General features: G+C 42.8%; 1 protein-coding gene across 2 annotated transcripts; it reads right to left on the bottom strand.

Moving 5' to 3' along the window:
* Positions 1-1,589: 1,589 nt before the first annotated feature.
* VXN (vexin) lies at positions 1,590-19,900 on the bottom strand. Of its 2 annotated transcripts, none has more exons than XM_085306787.1 (6): positions 19,834-19,900; positions 15,662-15,717; positions 8,937-9,099; positions 5,243-5,304; positions 2,908-2,996; positions 1,590-1,776 (listed from the first exon to the last, which is right to left on the bottom strand). In XM_085306787.1, exons 1-6 carry the CDS (start codon positions 19,898-19,900, stop codon positions 1,590-1,592), a joined length of 624 nt encoding a protein of 207 aa, XP_085162913.1. The 2 variants fall into 2 exon arrangements, with proteins under 2 accessions (XP_085162913.1, XP_085162914.1); XM_085306788.1 differs by having other exon boundaries at positions 2,908-2,993.
* Positions 19,901-21,018: the final 1,118 nt, after the last annotated feature.

Raw genomic sequence — 21,018 nt, 5'->3', positions numbered from 1 at the left:
CTTGCTTTTTAGTGCTGACTGGTCCTCATGAAGGAATTATCTGATCATGTCTTGGTGCTGGGGATGTTATCTGTGGGTAACTGGCCAAATCTATAGCTACATTGAGGAAGCTATATTACATAGCTCTATAAAAGAAACTTGGAATAGTTTTCTTTTCTAAGTCCAGGTTGAAGAAGACAACACAGACACAGACTTAACACAGACAGTAGATGGAGTTGGCAGAAATTACCCTGAATTCAGAAGCTGCCTGTTGCAGTAGTGCAGTTCGGACCATTTGATGCTGTGCATCGTCCTCACGTTGGTACCAGGGCACTGTATGTGACAGGATCTCAGTATACTTTACTATTTTGGCTGCAGGAAAGCAAGTTTCATAGTGGAGCTTCTTTCTTCCATTTCTATCTCTGTGTATGACCTTTATTTTTTCATTAAGGTTTTGGAGCCCTGGCAGTTTGATTAGAAAAGATCATTACTGCTATGAGCTACAGAGCTACATTTTACCCAATTTTATATGTAAGGTTCTGTATTTAGACAAACTGAATTCTTTTATAATAACTAGGAGAGAACTTACAAGGCAAGTATTATAATAAAATATTGCCTCTAACACTGCTGAAATATTTAGTGTAACTTTTGACAGGTAAAACCAAGGGACTATGATCAGCAATTTCTAAGTTGGAAAAAAGAATATCTATTTTTTTTCCACAAATTCCATTGAACTCATCAGCTGATAAGCTCAGGTCTTCTATATACAACCATCTTACACACCATTTATGTATCTTCTCTTCCTCCTAGCACCTTGTGTGCTTGGTGAAATACTCTGCCACAAAGGTAGACAGTAAGTTGCTGACAATTAGTTAACATATAAGCAAGTTCTATGGAAGAAAGTGTCTCCTGAGTTACTCAATTGCTCATACAGTTTGGCCTGGCAGGACACTTTAAAWCACTAATCATGTGTCACATAGCAAGTTTGCAGATACACATTTACCAAATTTTGCTAAGTTCTGACTCATCCATTCTTTTAAAAATTTTGCATCTGTTCACTCCTGTCTTGAAACATCAAAACTGAAGAAAAAGAGATGTTTAGCATATGTCAGTCAACCAAGCATATCATAAGATGCAGTTTTTATCTCACACTTCAGAGGAAAGGACATGAGTAGGGGAAAAGACAAGCAGTGGTACGGAATGAATAAACCCCTGAGATTTAATGGCACTCTATAATTGATCTGTTATCTCTCAGAAGTGCACAAACTTCTTGGTAGGTTTCTCGTATTGTGAATCTGAGCTGACTGAGACAGGACGTGTAAAATGGTGAGAATGTGTCAGCAAAAGTTTCGGCATCACTGAGTCAAGACATAAATCTATTGGAGTATTTGGGATTCTAGTACGTCACAACGAAGAAAGGCTAGTGAGTCATATACTCGCTGTTTTTTGACCTTAGTCATTCTTTCKCCTATCTTTCTGAGATAATGGCATCCAGTAATAAAAATGATACCATTTCCCTGGATGAGCTGCAGTGCTGGTTCCACATCAATCCTAAAGTGTCTTGTTCTGGCTAAAGGAATTTGTGTCTTTCCAAGTGATGCTGAGACTTATCAGTCTGCCTCAAAGGCACTGTTTGTTGCCCCYAGATACTCCGACTTCTTCTTGTGCTTCATCAACATCTTCCTCAGGAGGCTGGGCGTCCCACACAGGTTGCCTCCTGTCAGAGGTAAAGAAGCTTCTGCTCCTGGTGGTAGGGTCAGGTCATATTCTGTGGTCTTCCTCAAGCGCTGTCTGTGGCTAGCAAAAAAGCACAGAAGGACATAAAGCATTTACCTCTGTGCTCCTTCTTCTATATTTATGATAACCAGCTACTGAAAAACTAAGTGCAGTCCATTTGCAAAGYTGTATTTGTACCTGGCCTCTTCCTAGGACCAACAAGTCGGGAGCGAGCAGGGTCTGTGCTGGGCACCCAGCCTGGAAGCCAGGAGGGCAGATGCAGGCGGGTCRCCCCAGCCCCAGCCCTGCCTCGCGCCCCTCGTTCCCTTGCCGTCAGAGTGAATGCTCAAATGAGCATCTGGGCTGGGACCGGAGCCTGCTCCTAACCGCGTCCCGTGTGACGTTTGCCACCAGACCGAAAGCCGCGTGGCACAAGAAAAGAGCTCAGCCATTCCTATGAAGCCCTTCAAAACTGTGAAATCCCTGCAGCCCGGATGGTGTGCGTGGTGAGCTCCATCTGCCTGAGGGCAGCTGTGCTGATTTGCACCAGCTGAAGGTTTATGTCTGTGGGTATGAAGTGCAAGGACACTGCGGTAACAAGCTTATAACTATAACATGTTTATGATGACCGGCCACGGAAAAGCTAAGTGCAACCCATTCGCAAAGGTGTATTTGCAAAAAGTAGCAATGGAGTTATCTCGGATATCACCCGGATCTATTTTTGAGTTAATTGTATATTTATGGAGATGAATTCATACTATGGTCAAAATCATCCTTAACTACGCTTTAAAGACAAAGCAGTTCTTTTTGTTATAAAAATATTTAATTACATTTTCTAAACTGCCTTAKAGCAAATATTACAGACTACTTTTGAGGAAAATATTTAAATTTGGATATAGACATTTTTTTCCTTGTGGTATAACAAAATCATCATGGACACTCGGGCATCTGTATGAACAGCCATAGTCAATGTATAATCAATATACTTTTTAGCCAATTCCTCCCTCCCTTCTGTGAAACAAGCAAYGTTTCTTTACCATAAATCACTAAAGTTTTATAACTCTGATTCAGAGGAAATACTCAGATGAGGATTTCTTTTTGTTTCTGGTGAGACGGTGACCTACARCTGAGGTCACCTGTTCCTTGCCCTGACAGACAGCGCCCCAAGCACAGTTTCGTCAGGGTTGGCTGGAGGAATAGGAAGGGACTTACTCTTCCGTAAAGGTGCTGTCATCTGTAGGCAATTCCGTGGCAGCCGCCTGTTTCACTGCGATGTGGGTAACTGATGATGCTGGAAACTGCTGGAGGAAGAAGCATGCCATTAAGAAATAGCACTGATGAACTGGACCCAAGGTTAATCTGAGGAAAGGGGTTGTTTTTGGAAAATGAATGAATACTGCAAATCTCTTAATGGGAGAAAGCAGGCTAAGAGAGTGCTGATCTCTTAACCATGCAAATGCTCTTTGCTACTCTGAAGCCTCACTAAGTTCAATAAAGTGAGGCCCTGCTGAGGCTTCATCTCGAGTACTGTGTCTAGTTCTGGGCTCCCCAGGACAAGAGAGACATGGAGCTACTGGACAGAGTCCAGCATAGGGCTACGAGGATGATCASAGGGCTAAAGCACCTGCCCTATGAGGAACGGCTGCGAGAGCTGGGCCTCTTCAGCCTGGGGAAGAGAARACTGAGGGGGGATCTTATCAATGTGTACAAGTATCTGAAGGGAGGGTGTCAAGGGRATGGGGACAAACTCTTTTCAGTTGTCCCGTGTGACAGGACAAGAGGCAATGGTCAGAAATTGAAGCACAGGAAGTTCTGCCTGAAGATGAGGGGGAATTTCTTCCCTGTGAAAGTGATGGAGCACTGGCACAGGTTGCCCAGAGAGATTGTGGAGTCTCCTCTGGAGATCTTCAAAGCCTGCCTGGTTGCATCCCTGTCTAACATGCTCGAGGTGACCGTGCTGAGTAGGGAGGTTGGACTAGATGATCTCCAGAGGTCCCGTCCAACCTTACTGATTCTATGAAAGTGCTCATATCAATAAGAATTACTCCTCTGAATGAAGGTGGGATGTTTGCCAACCTTGTTTTTCAGCCTGGCTTCCCAGGGGAATGAGGCTTTTTTACAAACTGAGTGTGTAGCTGCCTCTGGCTGTTCTGCAGAGGTCGCTCCTACAGCTGGATAGGAAGTGGCTTCCCCAACCATCTCAGTTTCTTTACCATTTTAAAATGTTTTCCAGGTCTGTGGGGTGCTGTGCYGTGGTGCAAGAGGCCCAGGTTCAGACCTCAGTTCTGCCATGTTCCCACAAAAGTGCCTAATTCTCACGTTCTGACTTCGCTCTTGTCCTCTTGATCATGCATTTCCCATTGGAAGGGAGTCGCTTTGTCTCATGAGCAGGCCACTGAAGCTTGCAAGGGCATCCTTGCAAGAATTTAGATGGTAGCTAAGGTGTGGGTTACCCAAAACTAGAAAAAAGGGTAAAAATTGTGACGCAACCCTGTCATTTCAGCAACCACTATTGCTCATTTTACTGAGGATCCTGAAAAATTTGTTCATATTAATTTCACTAATACATGGCAACTCAACTGTTCTTGAATCAGCTCTCTTATGTCCCATGGGATTAATATAAGACTGGATACTTTTAGGTGCTCTGTAAGTATACCAAGAGGTAAGRGTTAAAGAAAGATGCTCGAAACTGCTTTTTGCAAATATGCTTTGAAGATTAACCAGTTTAATTATAGGTAGGTGAGATTTGTTTARTTACACTTAGCACTGCTGATTTTAACCATCCTCCAATATTGCACAGTCATTTTTCTTGAGCATAGCCCAGCTAGGTAGTACATTGTAGCTGTCTAAAAGAGCATCTGAAGCCGTAGACCTTCTGCAGCAGAGTCTGGTTTTAGTCAGAAACTTTTCAAAGGGCTATTTTTGGTTTGAAAATCAAGTTTTTATAAAATGTAATGACTTTAAAAATTGTTTTTTTTATAAGAAAAACAGGAGGAAAAGAAAACATTTAAATAAAGCTGAGTCTTCGTTAGCCAAAACATTTTTTTTCTCCATTACAAAATGAAATTTTAATTTTTGAATGATGATTTCCATATTGACTCTTTATTGACATTTTTGATTCATCAGAGGTGATTATTTTTTTTGGGATGACATGCTGGAAAAAGTGGATTATTTTGTTTGTTCTGGTTTAGAAAGATATTTTTCCTAATTTGTGAAATTCTCTGAGAAACACGAGGTTAAGGCCTGCCAAGTCTGGCACAGACCACTTTCCATTCAAGTGGCTGAAGAGCCCGAAAGGGAGGGTAGCTGTTTCCATCTTACAGTGCTGCACTGCCCCTGGTCCCTGAGGGGCAGCAGTCCTATGCCAGTCAGTGGCTCTCAGCTAAGGATTCTTTGCCACACATCATGTCTCAAAGCTTTAAACAACACTGAGAAATTCTCCAAGTACTGCTACAGCCAGACATAYTGTTAATGTGGAACATATCAGCAGGCACTAGGATTTAAAATGCACCAAACAGTGGTAGTTGGTCTTACTGTGTTTACTTACGGAAGATTTTCTATCTGACTGGTGATCGCAGGACTTAGATGACTCTTGTTCAGAAATTCCCACTGCAAAGCATAAGAAATGTGGCATTATCGGTAGCTATCCTACTGGCATAGCTTGTATTAAAAGTATCCTTTCATGCATTTAAGCCAAGATATGAAAAGAGCTAAAGTTCAGATTATAGTCCCACTACCTTTTATTATAGCCAAAAATGCAAACATTTTCTTCCTCGTGACCATCTACTGTGATGTCAAAGGAAGCGATATATGGAATTGCTTAAGTATTTCTGGAAAAATCAACTTGACTGCTTGAAATCAGACCTAGACTTTGGAAATGATGAGGTGAACTGTCCTAAGCAGGCCAAATGTGAGAGCCTTTACCCACTGCTAACACTTAAGCATGTGTGTAAAAAGAGCAGGCACATCTGCTGCTCCAAGGCAGAGGTTGGGTAACATGGTTTTCATGTGCCTTGGAGTCCCAGTGCCAGGGCTGTCCTGTCTGGGAGGAGAGGGGCCATTCCCTTCTCTGCGTTGACTGGAGGAGTCATTCGTAACTGGGGAGCAGCGTGTGCTACGTCCGTGCTGTCAAAGGGAGGGATTTGAACCTTTCCMTCCGCCTTTCTCTGCTTTCTCCTCAAACCTACAGGTTAGCTTTCAACCACAAGTGAGCACTCTGTTAACTTATCACATTCATGGTTAAATGCTTGCTGACATTCCTGCCCGTTGTGCCAAGGAAATAACTGAATGAGGGTTTCCAGATTTTTTTTCTCATGCAGCCAAATTCTCCCATTCGGCTGTGGGAATGAGGATCTCTTTTCAATTTTTTTTCCTCTTCCTGTCCATTTTCAGTTTTCTGCTGTTTTTAAAATGGTATTCAAGTAAGTGAATAGCAAGGATCTGCAGAAATACCAGCATTCACGGAGGTTTAAGAAAGAATATGATTCAGAATGACTGCTGCCTATGCAGTGTAAATAACGGTGGGAAACATCAGAAAAAGCAGAGGTGCTGTTTATAGTACTGTCCCCAATGTGAGTTAGCAGTCAGAATTGTCTGCTCAGTTTGGGGGAGATATTTGACCATAATAAATATCTTATCTGATAAATACCTTTCTCTTCCCACCCCAGCTCAGTGATTCCATTAGATACCTAACTGTATCCCTTACGTCAAAGTTTAATTCAATTACTCCCTCTCATCTTGTATCTTAGTGACTAACAGTATTTAGCAGGTGGCTCTGAGCATTAGAGCTCGAGCTAATGTCTGCATTTTTATTTATTCTGTGTTGCTCTTATTTTGTATGATTCTTCCCTTCAGCATGTTCCTTTTCTTATTAGATACAGAAAATGTTCTGGCAAAGTTTTAGCAAAATATTTAAGCGAAAGTAAGTCCTCACAGCTTCGGGTTTGTAGGTGCTCGTCAGGGCAGTGGTAGCCGATGTCCAAGCATGGGATGGGAGTTACTCCGTACCATTTATTCTGACTTGCCCTATGTCTCCAAGGTGAGAAAACGGAATATTTGTTTCCTGGTTAAAACTGAAGAGTAAGTAAGTAAATACATTTTTTTTTAGTTCATCTGTCTGCCCTGTGAAGCAAAGCACCGCTCTTGTGTTTGAGCTCAGCCAGGGATTCCTTGCTCATCCTTGCTGGCCTTCTGCTGCACTTACTCTCCTTCCTGCATGCTGGGATTGACTGTCCTTGTGCCTGATACTGAGCACTGATATTTCTGTTGGGTTTCTAATGCCAGCAATAAGCTTGTTGAAGCTCTCATCTTTGCTCTGGGCCCTGTATTTTTCACTTCCTTTCRAAGTTTAAATGTTAATGCTATTATCCAGATTTCAAATTGTGGTCCTATTAAATCTGAAATCTCCTTCATTTTCAGCAGGGCTCGTCTATGAAGGAAGCGTAGAAAACACTACAGACGGATCTGTTCCCAGTGAGGAAGYTGAAGGATGTCTTTTAAGGATGAAAGTTATGTAGTGCTCACATCAGTGCAGAGGTGAATGAGAATGGATTGTGCATACTCTGRGAGAAATATATATGTGTACCTCATTTGTACCAGATCACACTGGCTTCCCTTCTGGTTGGGAAACAGCTGGAGAAACCTTTCTGGGCTCTTTCATTGCACCTCGYTCTTTGTCTAGGTATTCATTGGTGCAGTGACTACTGAAACCTGAAGCTGCGGTGCGATATACTAAAGGGATCTATCTTTATTTAAATGCAAATATTTATAAACACTTCTGCTCTTCTCCCCGTAAAATATTAAATCTGTAAAGTCAGGCACTCAAAAGTTATGAAACACTAGAACTGAAGYGAGGTTATTTCAGCCCCAGGGATCTAGACATTATGATTCAGTCTCTAATTGTGACCACAAACTATTTTTCCACAGACTTGCTGCTTCATTCAATACACCATATGGATGGTATTCACACAGAGGGTAGTTATTCATCCTTTTTTTTTTTTTTTTTTTTTCAATACATGGCCCTGTACTTAGTTTCTCCACTCGTAAGCCTTCCTCTGAGGACAGGACTATTAATTTTTTCATGAGCTCTTCTGTATCGACGATCGCTGCGGTCGTCGCCTGCACTAACGTTTAAGAGAACAGCTTCATAATGTTCTGGGGAAAAGGAAGTCACCCTGGGGAACCAGGAGTCCCTCATCTCTTCCCTGGAGCCTCTGCTGCCCACCGCCCKGCAGCCAGCCACAGCCACCCCTTCTCCGCTCCTCCCTCCGGCCCCTCGGCCATTCGGCTCTTTCTTTGTTCGGCCGGTTCTTGGCTCTCGTCCCAGTTTTAGCTCTTTCCTTATGGTCCCAAGCTCAGTAAGCTCCTTCCTAGTTTCCCAGGCTCTGCTGCTGSCTAGCGTGCATCCGAATCCGATGGCTCGTGAGCAGTGTGGTGGCTGCAGACTGGTGGCGTGAGGAGCCTGCTCGCTCGTGACAGGAACTGTTTGACACGTTTAGCAACYCTTAACAGCTAAACTTCCCCCGTCCCTGCCAAGCACGTGCCAAATGGAATTTTTTTCAAAGGCTCGGGACTTGGTTGTATCTGGGCGGTTTTTCACAGGCATAGCGAAAGATGTAGTTTTGAGAAAAAAAGAAAATCCACTCCTTGCCAAATTTCATGGCCCTGCTCCAGCTTCTTCCCTTCAAATGTAAGGCATCAAATTTGAAGGGACTAAGTGACCAGCCTAGTTATGTTTATTTATTTGCTTGTTTATGGATTGGCAAATTTTATTTCTCCTTGATGGAGTCTCAAAATTATACTGATCTAGTTTTGCTTAAAAAAAACACAACCAGATCTGAAGCTAACATCCAGAATCTAAAAGTTTGTCCCAAATAGTTATGTTCTGGCAAAATCCTAAGCAACTGAACAGAGAACTTATGTAATGAGATGAGTCAGGCAAACTCAGTAATAAGCAATTTATCATCTCCATCTGTACAATATTGTCAGCTTTTGGAAGGAGAAAGTTTATGAGTGCATGAAGCGAGTGCTGCTTTTTTAGCTCTCTTTACCGTGAGCAGAGCTCTGCAATGCCACGGTCATTATCTCATTATTATCACCAGACATTTTAAGCAAGAAGAATCCTTTAGATACATAACAAAATGCCTGTTTCAGTGCAAACTGGAGGACTGCAATGCCTAAAAATGTCCTGAAGCAACTGAGACGGAGAAGGCTGAGCAAGAAAGCCGTAGCTGAGGACTTACTGTGCTTGGCCGTGCACTTGGCAGGGCAGGGTGCCTGCTGCCCGCTCTGCAGGCAGCCCAGGTCCCGCACCTCGTCGTCTCCGTACAGCACCTGGAGGACGTCGCCGTGGTGGGGCTGCGGCTTGTCTGGCCTGTGGGGCCAGCAGTCAGCTATTGCTATCACCTACAGGAAAGAGGCAAAACCATCCTGTCACACCTGGCCTTGGAGCGGGCTGTATGTAGGCACGATGCCATCCGTCCAGTCACCCTGCTGGCAACAGCATAGCACTAGATCTTGCTACTGCTTTACTGTCATTTGGAGGGGATACTGTCATTTGGGTGGAGGTTGTGAGATCTGCAGGATTTGCTTTTGTCTTGCTGCTGATTCTGTGCATGAGAAGTATAAAAGTACCGGAAGAATCAAATATATTTTCTGTGGGACCCARCTACTTAGTTGTACCTTTCTGTGTTTTCTTCTAGAAGCTGAAATGTGGTCCTTTATAAATCTATTGATTTTTGGATACCCATTCTGAGACAGCTTAAATTTAATTTCTTTTTGCAGCATTTCTTGGGCAGTCAGTTACACTTGTGCAATGTGAATGAAAAATGCTATTTCTTCAGGACTCTCTTGTCTCTTGGACTTGTTTACATTTTACAGCTGGCAAATGATTACAGAGAATGCAAGATGGTGGAGAATTATACTCCTAGATATCATTTTTCACAAAAATTAGCCTTYACAACCTCACTGGGAGCTGTATGTTTGAGCATTTGGCCATAAGTGTCATGTGGCCAGATTGTGTTCCTGAAAACAAATGGAAACAAAACAAAATACTTTTCAGCCTTGATCACAATTAAACCATGTCTCTCAGTGCCATAGGTAACCGTGCAGGCCAGAACTAGTGTAAATTTTTTTTAAAAAAAACTTGGCTAGGCTCAAAGTGGATAGGTCCATTGGTGACTATTATCCAGGATGATCCAGAAGCACTTGGATCACAAAGATTAAAGTCCTGACAGCAGGGAAAGTGCATTTCATACTTTTGTTTCTTAAATTCTTCCCTGAAGATCTGCTACTGTCATACTAAGAAACAGAATACAAATTAAACAGGCCGAAGATCCAAACCAGTAAGGAATTCAAGACATGAGACTTTGAGACTGTTTCCTGTTAGTTTTACACTGTCATTTATTCTCTGCAATACCTAGCAATAAATGTTCTGTAGGCATCTAGCGTAATGTGTGTATTTCTGGATGCCTAAAATTTAGAAGACTGTTTATTAAATGTGGCCTTTTGCCAGCAAAAATCAATTCAAGCAACATAAAGAAGAGCATTATAAAGACAGAACCGTGGAACAGAAGGGCAATCTTGGCTGGCAGTAGGTTCCTTGCCTAGGAACTCCATGCATATTTTCCAGTCATAAAGTAGCCACCACACAGGGATGGTGAGYGGGATGTAGGTGGCTGACAAAGGTCTAGATTCCTGCCACAAACTGTATCTTAGCTAAGCAAAGTCAACTCCCATGGACTCAAAACACTGGCCATCAGCATGCTCTCAGTAGGACTCAATGCTGGCCAGCACCTGATAAGATGCCCCAGATAAGGCAACTTTCCTTTTTTATTATTTTGTTTTTTTCCAATGACTTTTCATTGATGGGAAGCACAGTGACTGGAAGTAAGAAGATACTTTTCAAATGAATACAACCAAACTTTAATGTTAATATAGCTTGGCTAGTAATAGCCTTCTTGGTATAGCAACCTATACTGGTTGCTAACATAACACCTGTCATTTAACATACTTGTGCTCCCTTTGCTAACTTGTGAAAGAAATATTTGACRAATGATATAGATAAGCTTAGCTATAAATAAGCTGGTTATTGCAATATGTAAACTCAAAACACTGCTTATTAGTAAAAAYGAACATTGGCTGCATTTTGTGTCATATGTTGGAAGAACAAGTGAAAAGYAGTTACTTGCATCTTACTGATGATGGATAGTTGTCATGTACCTGTTTATATGTAAATGCAGATATTTTATCTCACGGCTGAGATCAGAAACCATCACGCAACTAGCCTGGTATTGGCATAGCAAAAGCCTTACTTCATCTRCTGATATGTCTTCTGCTTCTAACATGCATTCAAGATAAAAGCAAGACCGCATTYGAGCATGTGCCTTCACACAAAATTATTCATTTTCTTTAAAGAAAGACATTTGAATTCAGTTTACCATTAATCTGCAATGTTCTGTCTGTGTATATAAAATTTTATGCAGATTTGTAARCACACGCAAACAAATATTTCCCAAAACAAGAAAAAAAAAAGAAAAACTCAAATCAGATCAMTTTTTACTTTTTTGATTCCATGTAACCTCAGAAGTTTGGAGAAGTCTACATAGTTCCTGMTGACCAGCAGGACAAGGAGCAGAAACTGACTTCTGAGACCCAACAGCAGGCAAAAATACTAGTGGTAACAGTTGGTGAGGCAACCACAATCCAATCCAAGAYGTAAGAGGGGCTTTCTTTTAGTTTGGTGGATTTTGGCACACAGCCTAACACAGTCCCTGGTCCATAAGCTACTTAAGAACATGTCTAGTGTTAAGTTAAAGTCAAGGGGATTACCACTGTCCTTGAAGATAAGCACGTGCTAAGGAATGCCAGTGCCTGGGGCCTAGCTCCACTGACCAAGAATTTGGCGCTGCAAGAAGAGAGCCAAGCCTCAGCACCACTCAGATAATTCAGAAATAAGCCTGATGCCAGAGGATGTCGGTGGCGGGCGGCCTCCTGTTGCTGCTTAAACTGTTTGTGCTGGCCCTCTCTCCACCACCACTGGACTGGTTCCAGGAGCTCCCCATCCCTCAGCAGCATCCTCGCGTGCTGCAGCTCCCATGCCCTGGCGGTGCAGCCCCGTGCCTTGCCGTGACCACCCAAACCGTGGGAGATGGTTGCCAGAGGGACTACCCTACATCACGCCATGATGTCGGCAGAGCCACCCTCCTTCGCAGCGAATGAGATGAGGCTACGGCTGACAGGGGTCCTCTGCGGYGGCCCCTCTGCCTTGGAGTTTGCCTTGCTCAGATTGAGCTCTTCCAGCTCTCAAGGCACGCTGCAAAGCCCAGCTTCTCTCACAAGCTTCGGCAATGTGCCCAGTGCTCTTGTTCATACTCGGTCCTCTTTGGCGCATGATGGAAACTGTCTGCAGCCCTCTCCTACTTGAGTGTAAGGAACCTGAGCTCCCTCCTATTCCTTCGTCTTGGAAAGAACAGTTTAAGTAAGTATGGTGCTGGCTATAGTAATCTCTAATCTTGAAAGTGGCTTATTTTATCAGTGTAAACCACTAYTGACTTGAAACTTAATCTGCCTACACATTGCAAAGGACAAATTTCATTCAAATTAAAAAAAAAGGGGGGGAGRGGAGGAAGGAAGCAAGCTTTTTAACTCCATCAATAGCAGGAATTACTTAGCCACATCAGCTATGCTTTTAAGATTTCTTGTTTAAGTTTAGTATCAGTAGCTYCAAAAAGCCTTCAAGCAAAAGGATCTCTTTATATAGGTTACGTTGCTATTTTCCATTAGAGTTAGACACAACACACCCTCAGTTAACATGTTTGCTGCATTTGGCAGTAGTACATTTTCTGAGTTTATTATCTCCTAGTGAAGGATTTCACTGTGACTTTGGCTGCCTCACTTGTTACTGTAATATGTAAAGACTTTTCTAGGTCAGGAAACTAAACCTGGTGTAGCGCAGTGTTGATCTAAACCAGAGCTGACATTTCTTTAGGGCACCTAGGGTAAGGCACAAGGATCAGCTTGAAGTTACTTTTCTTTTCTAAATGTAACAGAAAATTCAAATCTGTCTGAATGGCAGAGTCATCCAAACAGAGCGGAATTACTAAGCAGCTCTCTAGATAATTACTGTTTTTAAAGCCTGTAAGTCCCTTGGCTGGCTCACTCTGTTTGCAGGGTGCAGAGTCTGAATTCAGAGCTCAGCAAAGTATCTTTTTTGTGGATTTAACTGTGCATGTGAGAGCACTGAGRCCCGGCACACCTTACTGAAATTAGCTGGAGAGCAATGTTAAATGGGGACCACAGAGGACGCGGGAATGCTGTAGAGCAGCATAGAGGCTGTCCCAACACTGCAGTCAGTGCACGTGCAACCAAAATCCCACTGTCAAATAATCAAAAAAGGTCACCCAAACCAACTAGCTTTGGATAAAACTTTGAAGCTTGGAGACTGAACAATTGTGTTGTTAGTGGAGGAAATGACATMTTTAGAGCTAAGGTTTTCTTGATGATCTAATGTTTCTCTGACTCCTAATGGGGCAGCACTAACACACACRCTGATATTTGCCATTTTTTTGCTAAGGAGCCAGATGTTGGTGTCAAGACTCTTTTTAGAGCTTTAATCAAAGGATTTGGGGGRTGGGAGAACATGGGATGAGAAGGAAAAGATGTGCTATCACTACAAATAACTCTTAACGGAGCAATAGGGACTGCAAATAAACATATCGAGGAAATATTTAATTTAAAAAAAAGAAAGTGTTTCCCTCTTTATTTCACCCTTCCACTGTCACGATTGTGCTTCTGGGATGGATCCTTGATTGTGATGGAAATTACCTCACAAAAAATCRGTCATTTCAGTGTTAAATCACTTAATGCTACATGGCTTGAGAGTTTCTGCCATGAAAAAAATCTGGCAGATGTCCATGTTGCTTGCTATTTTTGCCTTAGTCTCGGATTAAAGATGTGCATCCACTGCAATCACCAGGGCAGAAGAGCTCATGTTAGCTGAGGTATTTCTACAGCACCAACAGCAGGTGCAGAAGTAAAAGTGAAAAATAAATAATCATTTTGCTACTTTTGTGTGGGTCTAGAAACTGTCAATCTCAACTTCCTCAGAGGCCTGTGTGTTCCARCACACACAATTTATTTGAGTGATTTCACATCAGCTATAAGCAGCTGCATCACACTGCGAGAGGCAAATGCASAGTGCTAAGAGCTGACTGGGCAGATCGCTTTGGTTTGCAAGAATTCCTTATTTTCTTAGCCGGAGCAGCAGACTATTCCTTACGCCTGGTACTCCCACGCTAATGTGATGCTGTCTGCCTCATGGATAAGCTTTAACTGAGGTTAGGAAAGCCCTATCAGAAGAAAARTCCTACAAAAATACAGTGACAAGACAGGGAGCTTCTTCTCTTATTTTCTTAGGCCTACATAAGTGTAATGCTGCTACAACACTTCCCCTGGGAAGAGGGATACAGCAAGTGGGAAAAGGGAGTGCTAGAGAAGGGACAAGTCTGTAGTAAGACTACTTTGACAGAAGAGCCTTAAAGCTTACAAAAAGTGCTTTAGCATGCACTACAGAAAGAGAGGTTGTCACTCCCACAAGAGAGCATTGTGAAAAAAGGGTCATGAAAGGTGTTGTGAATCAGTTAAGGAGGGAAAATCGGCCTTCAAGGCAAGAAAACTCAAACCCAGACTAACGGGTTGGAGTGTCTAAAATTAGAAAATCATTTTCTCAGAGTTCTGTTATTGTTGCTTCTATTATTATTATTTATTTAATAACGTTCAGAAGAGAGAATCTGATGCGAAAATATTTACAGCTTTACTGAAAAGATCTGCAACAAGTGAGAGTTACTCATACAGCTAAGAACATGGGGAAGAAGAAAAAAGATGAGGTTGTGTAGCACKGTGTTATGGGAAACTTGTAACTATTTTCCTTCCTGAGGCAGGAGAAAGTGCTGTGCTGGACCATGGGSAGGGCACGGTGGCATGAAGAGGGAAGGACCACATTCGGCTGCAAGTTGACGATCCTGTTCAGCTGGGCTCCTCYGAGCAAACGCCAGGAAAAGCAGCTCACACTTTTGCAAGGGTGAGCTGCTACCCTCCCTCCGCCCTCATGTATACCCGTGCAGCACGTTTAGGTGGTTGGGGAACGCTGTGGGGTTGCAGACCAGGAGCAAACAGAGCAGATTTGTGTATGAAACACAGGCCTGACTGCGGGAGGGCAAATGAGGGGACCAGCTGGTCTTCAGAGAACAGCTCTTCTTCAGGATTAAAAGTACCAAACAAGTCAGTGAAGGCTCAGCTCTTAGTTTTTCTCTATGTTTGTGAAGAGTGGGTAGAGTAGGGCGGCCTCTCTTCGSGAGCTTGGACTGCTGAACCTGGGGGGCACTGGGGCTTTCTTGGGGGCACTGGGTAGAGCTCTGGCTGCTGCCTCCAGGGCTGTAGCATGTCGAGTCCCGCAGACAGCACGGGCAACCGTCACCGCGATCCAGGGACAAGCAGCATCTTGCCTCAGAGCCACCTTCTGGAGGTGAGCTTACAATTAATAATTTATACTTTTCTCCCGGATTCTCCAGGGAACGTGACACTGGCTCCTTGACTAACATGATACCTCTATGCGGAGAGGTATGCTTTGCCTTTCCCCCCCACCTGCCCTTCTGGCACCTTTATTTGTGCTTTATCAATATGAATTATGTCTGCGAATCGCTTAGGTGACCCATGCTGATAAGCTGTTCRTTTGAGTAGCTCTGCAGGGAAAGCTGGCATTTTCTGATGAGTTTCAAAGCCCTTCTGCTAAATATCTGTAACTTTCCAGAAACTGCCTCATTTCCCACCCGACTCTCTGCATCAGACAGTTATTGCCCCAGCCTGCAAAGATCTGCTTCCTATTTATCCACGGCATTTTTTAAGAATGAATTTACCCAACTAGTATTAGAAAGAGAGAGAGCAGGAGAGAAAGGGACACTTTTCTTACGCTCTTTGCTAGGATGTGCTGCGGAGCTTTGGCTCTTCTCCGGGCAGGACTGCACGCTGCGGAAAGAACAACAGACACGTGATCAGGGGGCAGCCGGGCAGGCGGGCCCGCGCCAYGGCTTCGGTGGCAGTGCCCACTGGAAACGCTGGTTTGGGACTTTGCTGGTTCGCAGCGGGAATTTTGCAGGGAGGTTCCTGATGTTYGACGCTTGGCCAGCCTGCGAGTGCATCAGCTCTGCTCTTACCCGCCCCACGCAGGGAGCTAACATTCAATAAAATAAATGATATCTGTGCCATTATGAAAAAGAAAAGCCTCATTTCAGTATTTTAAGCCACTTTTCATTACTTTATCATGCCGTGGCTGTGCTACGGCAATGGCATTAGGTTAAATATGCCTGTGAAAGGCCTCCATGAGGATGTTCTGGGGGCTGGGGGGAAGGAAAGGTTTAAGGAGGATTTCAGCTGAAGCACTCAGCCGAGAAGAAAGTCCTTTCTCTTAATGTCATCTTAGACCCCATTTTCCAGCTCTACAATACAGACATTTAGTGATACAGGGCAACAGTCGTCCCAAAGTTTTTGCATTTCTGCCATAGGCCCCCAGGAAGGACCTTCTTTTTTGTCCATGAGTTTTTGAGCAGGTCTCTTACCTGCCAGCGTTTAGGACAGCAGCTCTTTCGTTTCAGAAATAAATTAACCTCTCTCTCCATGCAGCTTCAAACATGACTGGCATAGGCATTAGCTTTAAAGAAGCCCGGCCTTTCGTCTAGATACAGACTTTTTCAGTAAGCTCAAACAGCCCTGTAAAGTCATTTCAGGATTACCACATTGTGTCCAAAGCAAAACGTTTGCAGTAAGTCTAATATATATATATATATTTAATCCCCAGAATGACTCATTCAGTTCCTTAACTTGATGAGACATTTTGCTTGGAGTTTGATTTCAATTTTATTTTTAAACCCATTAGGATAACGCAATCATAAGTGAAACAGAATCACTGGCCGCTAGATGCTCAAGATACCAGAATCATAAGCAAAGCTTGTGCTCAGATAAGACACTCCACTCACGCTGAGGTGAATAGGCTTTTTTTGGACAAAGAGAAGATTGTTTAAATAGTTTTTGTTTCAGTTTGACTTGAAGCTGGACTGAAAAACTCTGATTGTATCTTACCCATTACACTTTAAAGCGAGGACCCTCTCCTGTATTCAGGATATTGAAGTCATGACTGCAGGATTTAGTGGCCAATTACAAAATTCAGATGCAGATTTAGAAACAATTGGCAGTGCTGACCTTGAGGGAAACACATRTGAATGGAGGGTTACTGTCCAGGCTCAGCTTCGAAGCCTCCAAAGGCCTTGAAGAATTGAGGTTTATTATGGAATCACAGGTGGTTCTTGGTTTCTGGATAAGCTTCCCTTTAGGTTTCTGGGTCAGATTCAAACGCAGGAGTCCCAGCACTCATTACTGCTGTGTGTTACTGTTTCTAAAGGCTTCTGAAGATACGGAGGCAGATGGAGCTGACTCAAAGCTTCTTGTTATTGTAGTGAAACTAAATTTCTGCCTTGAGATGGCAGAAGTCCAAGTGTTAAAGGGCAGGCTTGCTGCTCCTGCTGCCTGAGGGGTCCTGGAGATGAGYTGTGGTGTCCTCACCTTCCTGGGAGCTGCTGCACCATACCCCATCGTCTCCTTTGATGTCAGAAGTAACAACTAGCCTGGCTTTCTAGGGCTGTGGCACAAATAGAGCTGGCAGTGGGACGAAAGCCACTTTGCCTCATGARATGGTGTTCTAGGAAGGTTGTGTTCATCTTAAAGCTGTCCCTAGCTAAGCAGTATAATGTCAGTAGTGCCTTGTAATTTTGATTTCTTCCTTGCACTAGCACGGAATKTGCCTAGTTGTCTACAATTAATATTCTTATTACTCTTACTCAGAGCTTTCTTTCCAGGACAGGACTTTGCAGAGAAGAATATTTACGCCTGAACTTAGTATATAAATGAGAAAAACAGGACAGGGTGAAGTTTAAGGAGGTCCCCACTCTTCCCTCCAGTGTACTCCTAGGAGACCTCCCTTTCAGTGGCAGGGAGTTGTTATGTTTGCTTGTCATGTCTGGCAGTACTGTGGCCTTGATGTTGGCCCAGCTGGTCCTGCAGATGGAGCAGGCAGGTGGGAAAGCCACAGAGAACGTGATATGAAACATCAAAGGCTGCTGTCAGTGTGATGGGGCGGATGACTGTGCACATTCAGTAGTGAAAATTCAGCCATTTTGACTTTTTTTTTTTTTTTTTTTTTTTTTTGGGGGGTGGGGGGAGGAATAGGCAAACTGGAACTGTGGTGCTGCCAGCAACTAGCTTGCTGTTTTGAGTCTCTCAGCTTTAGACTAAGGCAGTTCACCATTCAAATCCTTTTGTGGATCCTTGACTGCAATTTAAGATACTTAAATAAATGGCCTGATTTTCAGAGATGTTGACTACCTGCAACTGTCCCTGAAAATCAGGCCACCGTTTCAGAACACCATAGCGAGAATTTACGTACTGAGCATTTGCACCCCAATAGATAGAAAGTTTTGCCCAATGCTTTGCCTGTAGTTGAACAGAACAGCAACATGGGAGGTGATGTATCSTGTTCAAGTTCCCTGCTAACAACCCATTGAAGCACTGCGTGCTACACACTTAACTCATCACAAACAAGTTATCTGTGCACATGCAGTTGGAGAGTGTGCTAAGCTGTCAGCTTGATTATGCTCTGTTTTGAACGGGATGATATCCTCAAGGATCTCTACAGCCTTCTCCTGCATGGGAAGCCTTATATTTTAAATCATAGTGAGTGCAGGATGAAAACCAGACAGACATAATGAAGGTTGTTTTATTTTTTCTTTTTTTTTTCCTATGAATATGTTGTAACTTGCTTTTGAAGCTRCTGCAATCACCATTACTTCTAGAATAATTGCTCACAAGCAAAACACTAATTAAACGCAAGTGCAGAAAAGTTTAATGATACAAGGAGTCATCTTTAAGTCTCTCTAGCATTTCTTACTGTACAGCATGAGGAGTGCAGTTTATATATATTCCTTATAGAAGGGACTACTGTTATGCTGGTACCACAATGAACAACACATAAATGTACCTAGCAGTAGTTGGTATGCATACTTTCAGAGTATATACAATGCACAGACCAAATCACTGCCCGTCATCTGCCAGTTTAAGTGGCAAATGGCTTACACGGGCTGAAGAAAGGAATGGCATGAAAGGGAAGTCACAGCACCAGCAAACATGCAGTTACTTGAATAGGCACTGAAAGAAGAGTGAACCATGGAGCTAGACATAAGCGACCCACTTGCACAGGAAGACAAAAGCAGCAATGAAAACAGGGGAACTGCAGGGAAAACCCTGCAAACATGATCCTCTGCAGGGGGTGGGAGCAGGAGGGGAAGAATGAATTCTTGCAGATGATGTTTCTGGATTTGCCTCTGAAAGGATGTTTGTAGGTACAATCCAGATTTCAGGCAACAGAACAATTACAGTGACGGTCCACTCTGTCATTTCCACTTRCAGCCTGAAATTAAGCAGCTGAGTGCTCATGCTTGCAGCTTCCAAGCAAAGATCTGATCTAGCCCCACAATTTGTTTTCCATGATTTTACCTGCTTTCTTCTTGTTGCTGAAATATGCAGCTATTGAGTTTAAACTAATTTGTTCAATCAAATGCATGCTGACTGGGCTTTGTCCGGTTCTTACTCTTCATTACAAGCAATTAATGTTAATCATGCATTCATTTCGAGGGCATGGCTTTGGAAATGTTCCACTTATTGAGCCAGCGTACTTAAATTCAACATTCAGGCAGTTCACCCAGTTCATCTGAGCTGCTAACTGCTCACAGAACTTCATTTTCTTTTCTATTGCATAGAATAGCCGTACAGTTGCAAGCTGTCACTTTAGCAATTACCTCATAGGTATATGAACGCTGATTCCCAATTTTGCCTGTGCAAAGATTTTACACAGCCCCAGTGTCTAAGCACCTGCACGGATTAGCTCCAGAAACAAGCAGAGAGCTCCGAACTGCAAGCAGAGCACAGCAGAGCAAACACAGCAGCGTATCACTTCAGAGATTTCTCTAATGATAAAACATTCCATCCCTGTAGAAGACAACACCGTAGCTGTTATTCTAGTCCCCATGTACTCACATTTGGATGAAATCACAGTGGTGAAAACTTCTAAATTTTCATCGCTGCAGCTGTAAATCTGATGCATTTTCCACCTCTCTCCACCGACTGCCTTTCAGCCTCATGCAACTGCTCTGAACTTCTGGTAAATAGGTTTCACTAATCCAATCTGGCTCTGTGATCATTGTCCAGATCTACAAAGGACAGACGATGCTGTGATCTCATCTCATTCCATATTCTTCATTGCAACATTTTCTGCTCCCATCTGCCTTTGTATGAATACTGTTAATGCAAAGATTTAATTTAGCTGTTACTTAAGCCTCTAGTCAGAGAGCAGCATTTTATTTTACATCTCCTTTTTACCAGTTTAGAGAATCCTCTACAGTAAATGACTAACAATTAAAGTCTGTTCTGTGCAGCTGATGTGTGGGCAAATACAAGCTTACAGAAGGACTGCTAGGATTTTTTACATGAGTTGGTTTAATGCTTTGTGTACTTCAACACATTTATAATGAAAAGTTGCTCCTCCCATATAATGAAGAGCTGATCATAGGTGTATTAAGAAAAGCATTTGGTTCTTCGCCTTTTCAGTTCATAAATTAGCATCTAAATTCTGGGCACTTCACTGTACAGTTTCAGTACAGATGTCTAAAGAATGGTATGTCAGATAGATAAGCCAAGATCTATATGCCCCCTGCACTTCAATGGTTCCAAGGAGGCGGTAGGAGTCTCATAGATGGATTCCTACATAATATGCTGGATATTTTTGTGCCAAGTCTGTATTTATGCATTTCAAGAAAAGTGTCTCCTTTCCAAAGTTTCAAGTTCCTTTTGAAAGGAAACAGCTCCTTTCAAAAACTGTTTTTTCCTATACCTGTGAAAATTAGCCCCCTTAAGTTCTGATGGCTTATTGCTACCATAGACAGCAGTTCAGTTTGCAAATTTTCTACACTCCAGCAACTGATGCAGCAGAAGTACTTTCAAGTTATTCAAGAAATTAAATTATATCAGTCCATTGAATAGCCTTCAGCACTAGTGTGCATGTGTAATTAAAACACAAAAATTATCTCTATCTTCTCCTATAGAAAACCACTAACAGTTACAGATGGAAAGTGCTGGGAAACATGGGCTGGTTACTGTGATATTAATAGAAGGTTTTTCTTTGAGAAAATAAATATTGATCAAATACACATCCTGAGTCTGGAA

The sequence above is a fragment of the Rhea americana genome, unplaced genomic scaffold (assembly GCF_003343005.1).
Source record: "Rhea americana isolate MKP2758 unplaced genomic scaffold, rheAme1 scaffold_247, whole genome shotgun sequence".
Taxonomy (NCBI): domain Eukaryota; kingdom Metazoa; phylum Chordata; class Aves; order Rheiformes; family Rheidae; genus Rhea; species Rhea americana.
This window is presented reverse-complemented; position numbering and strand designations above follow the sequence as displayed.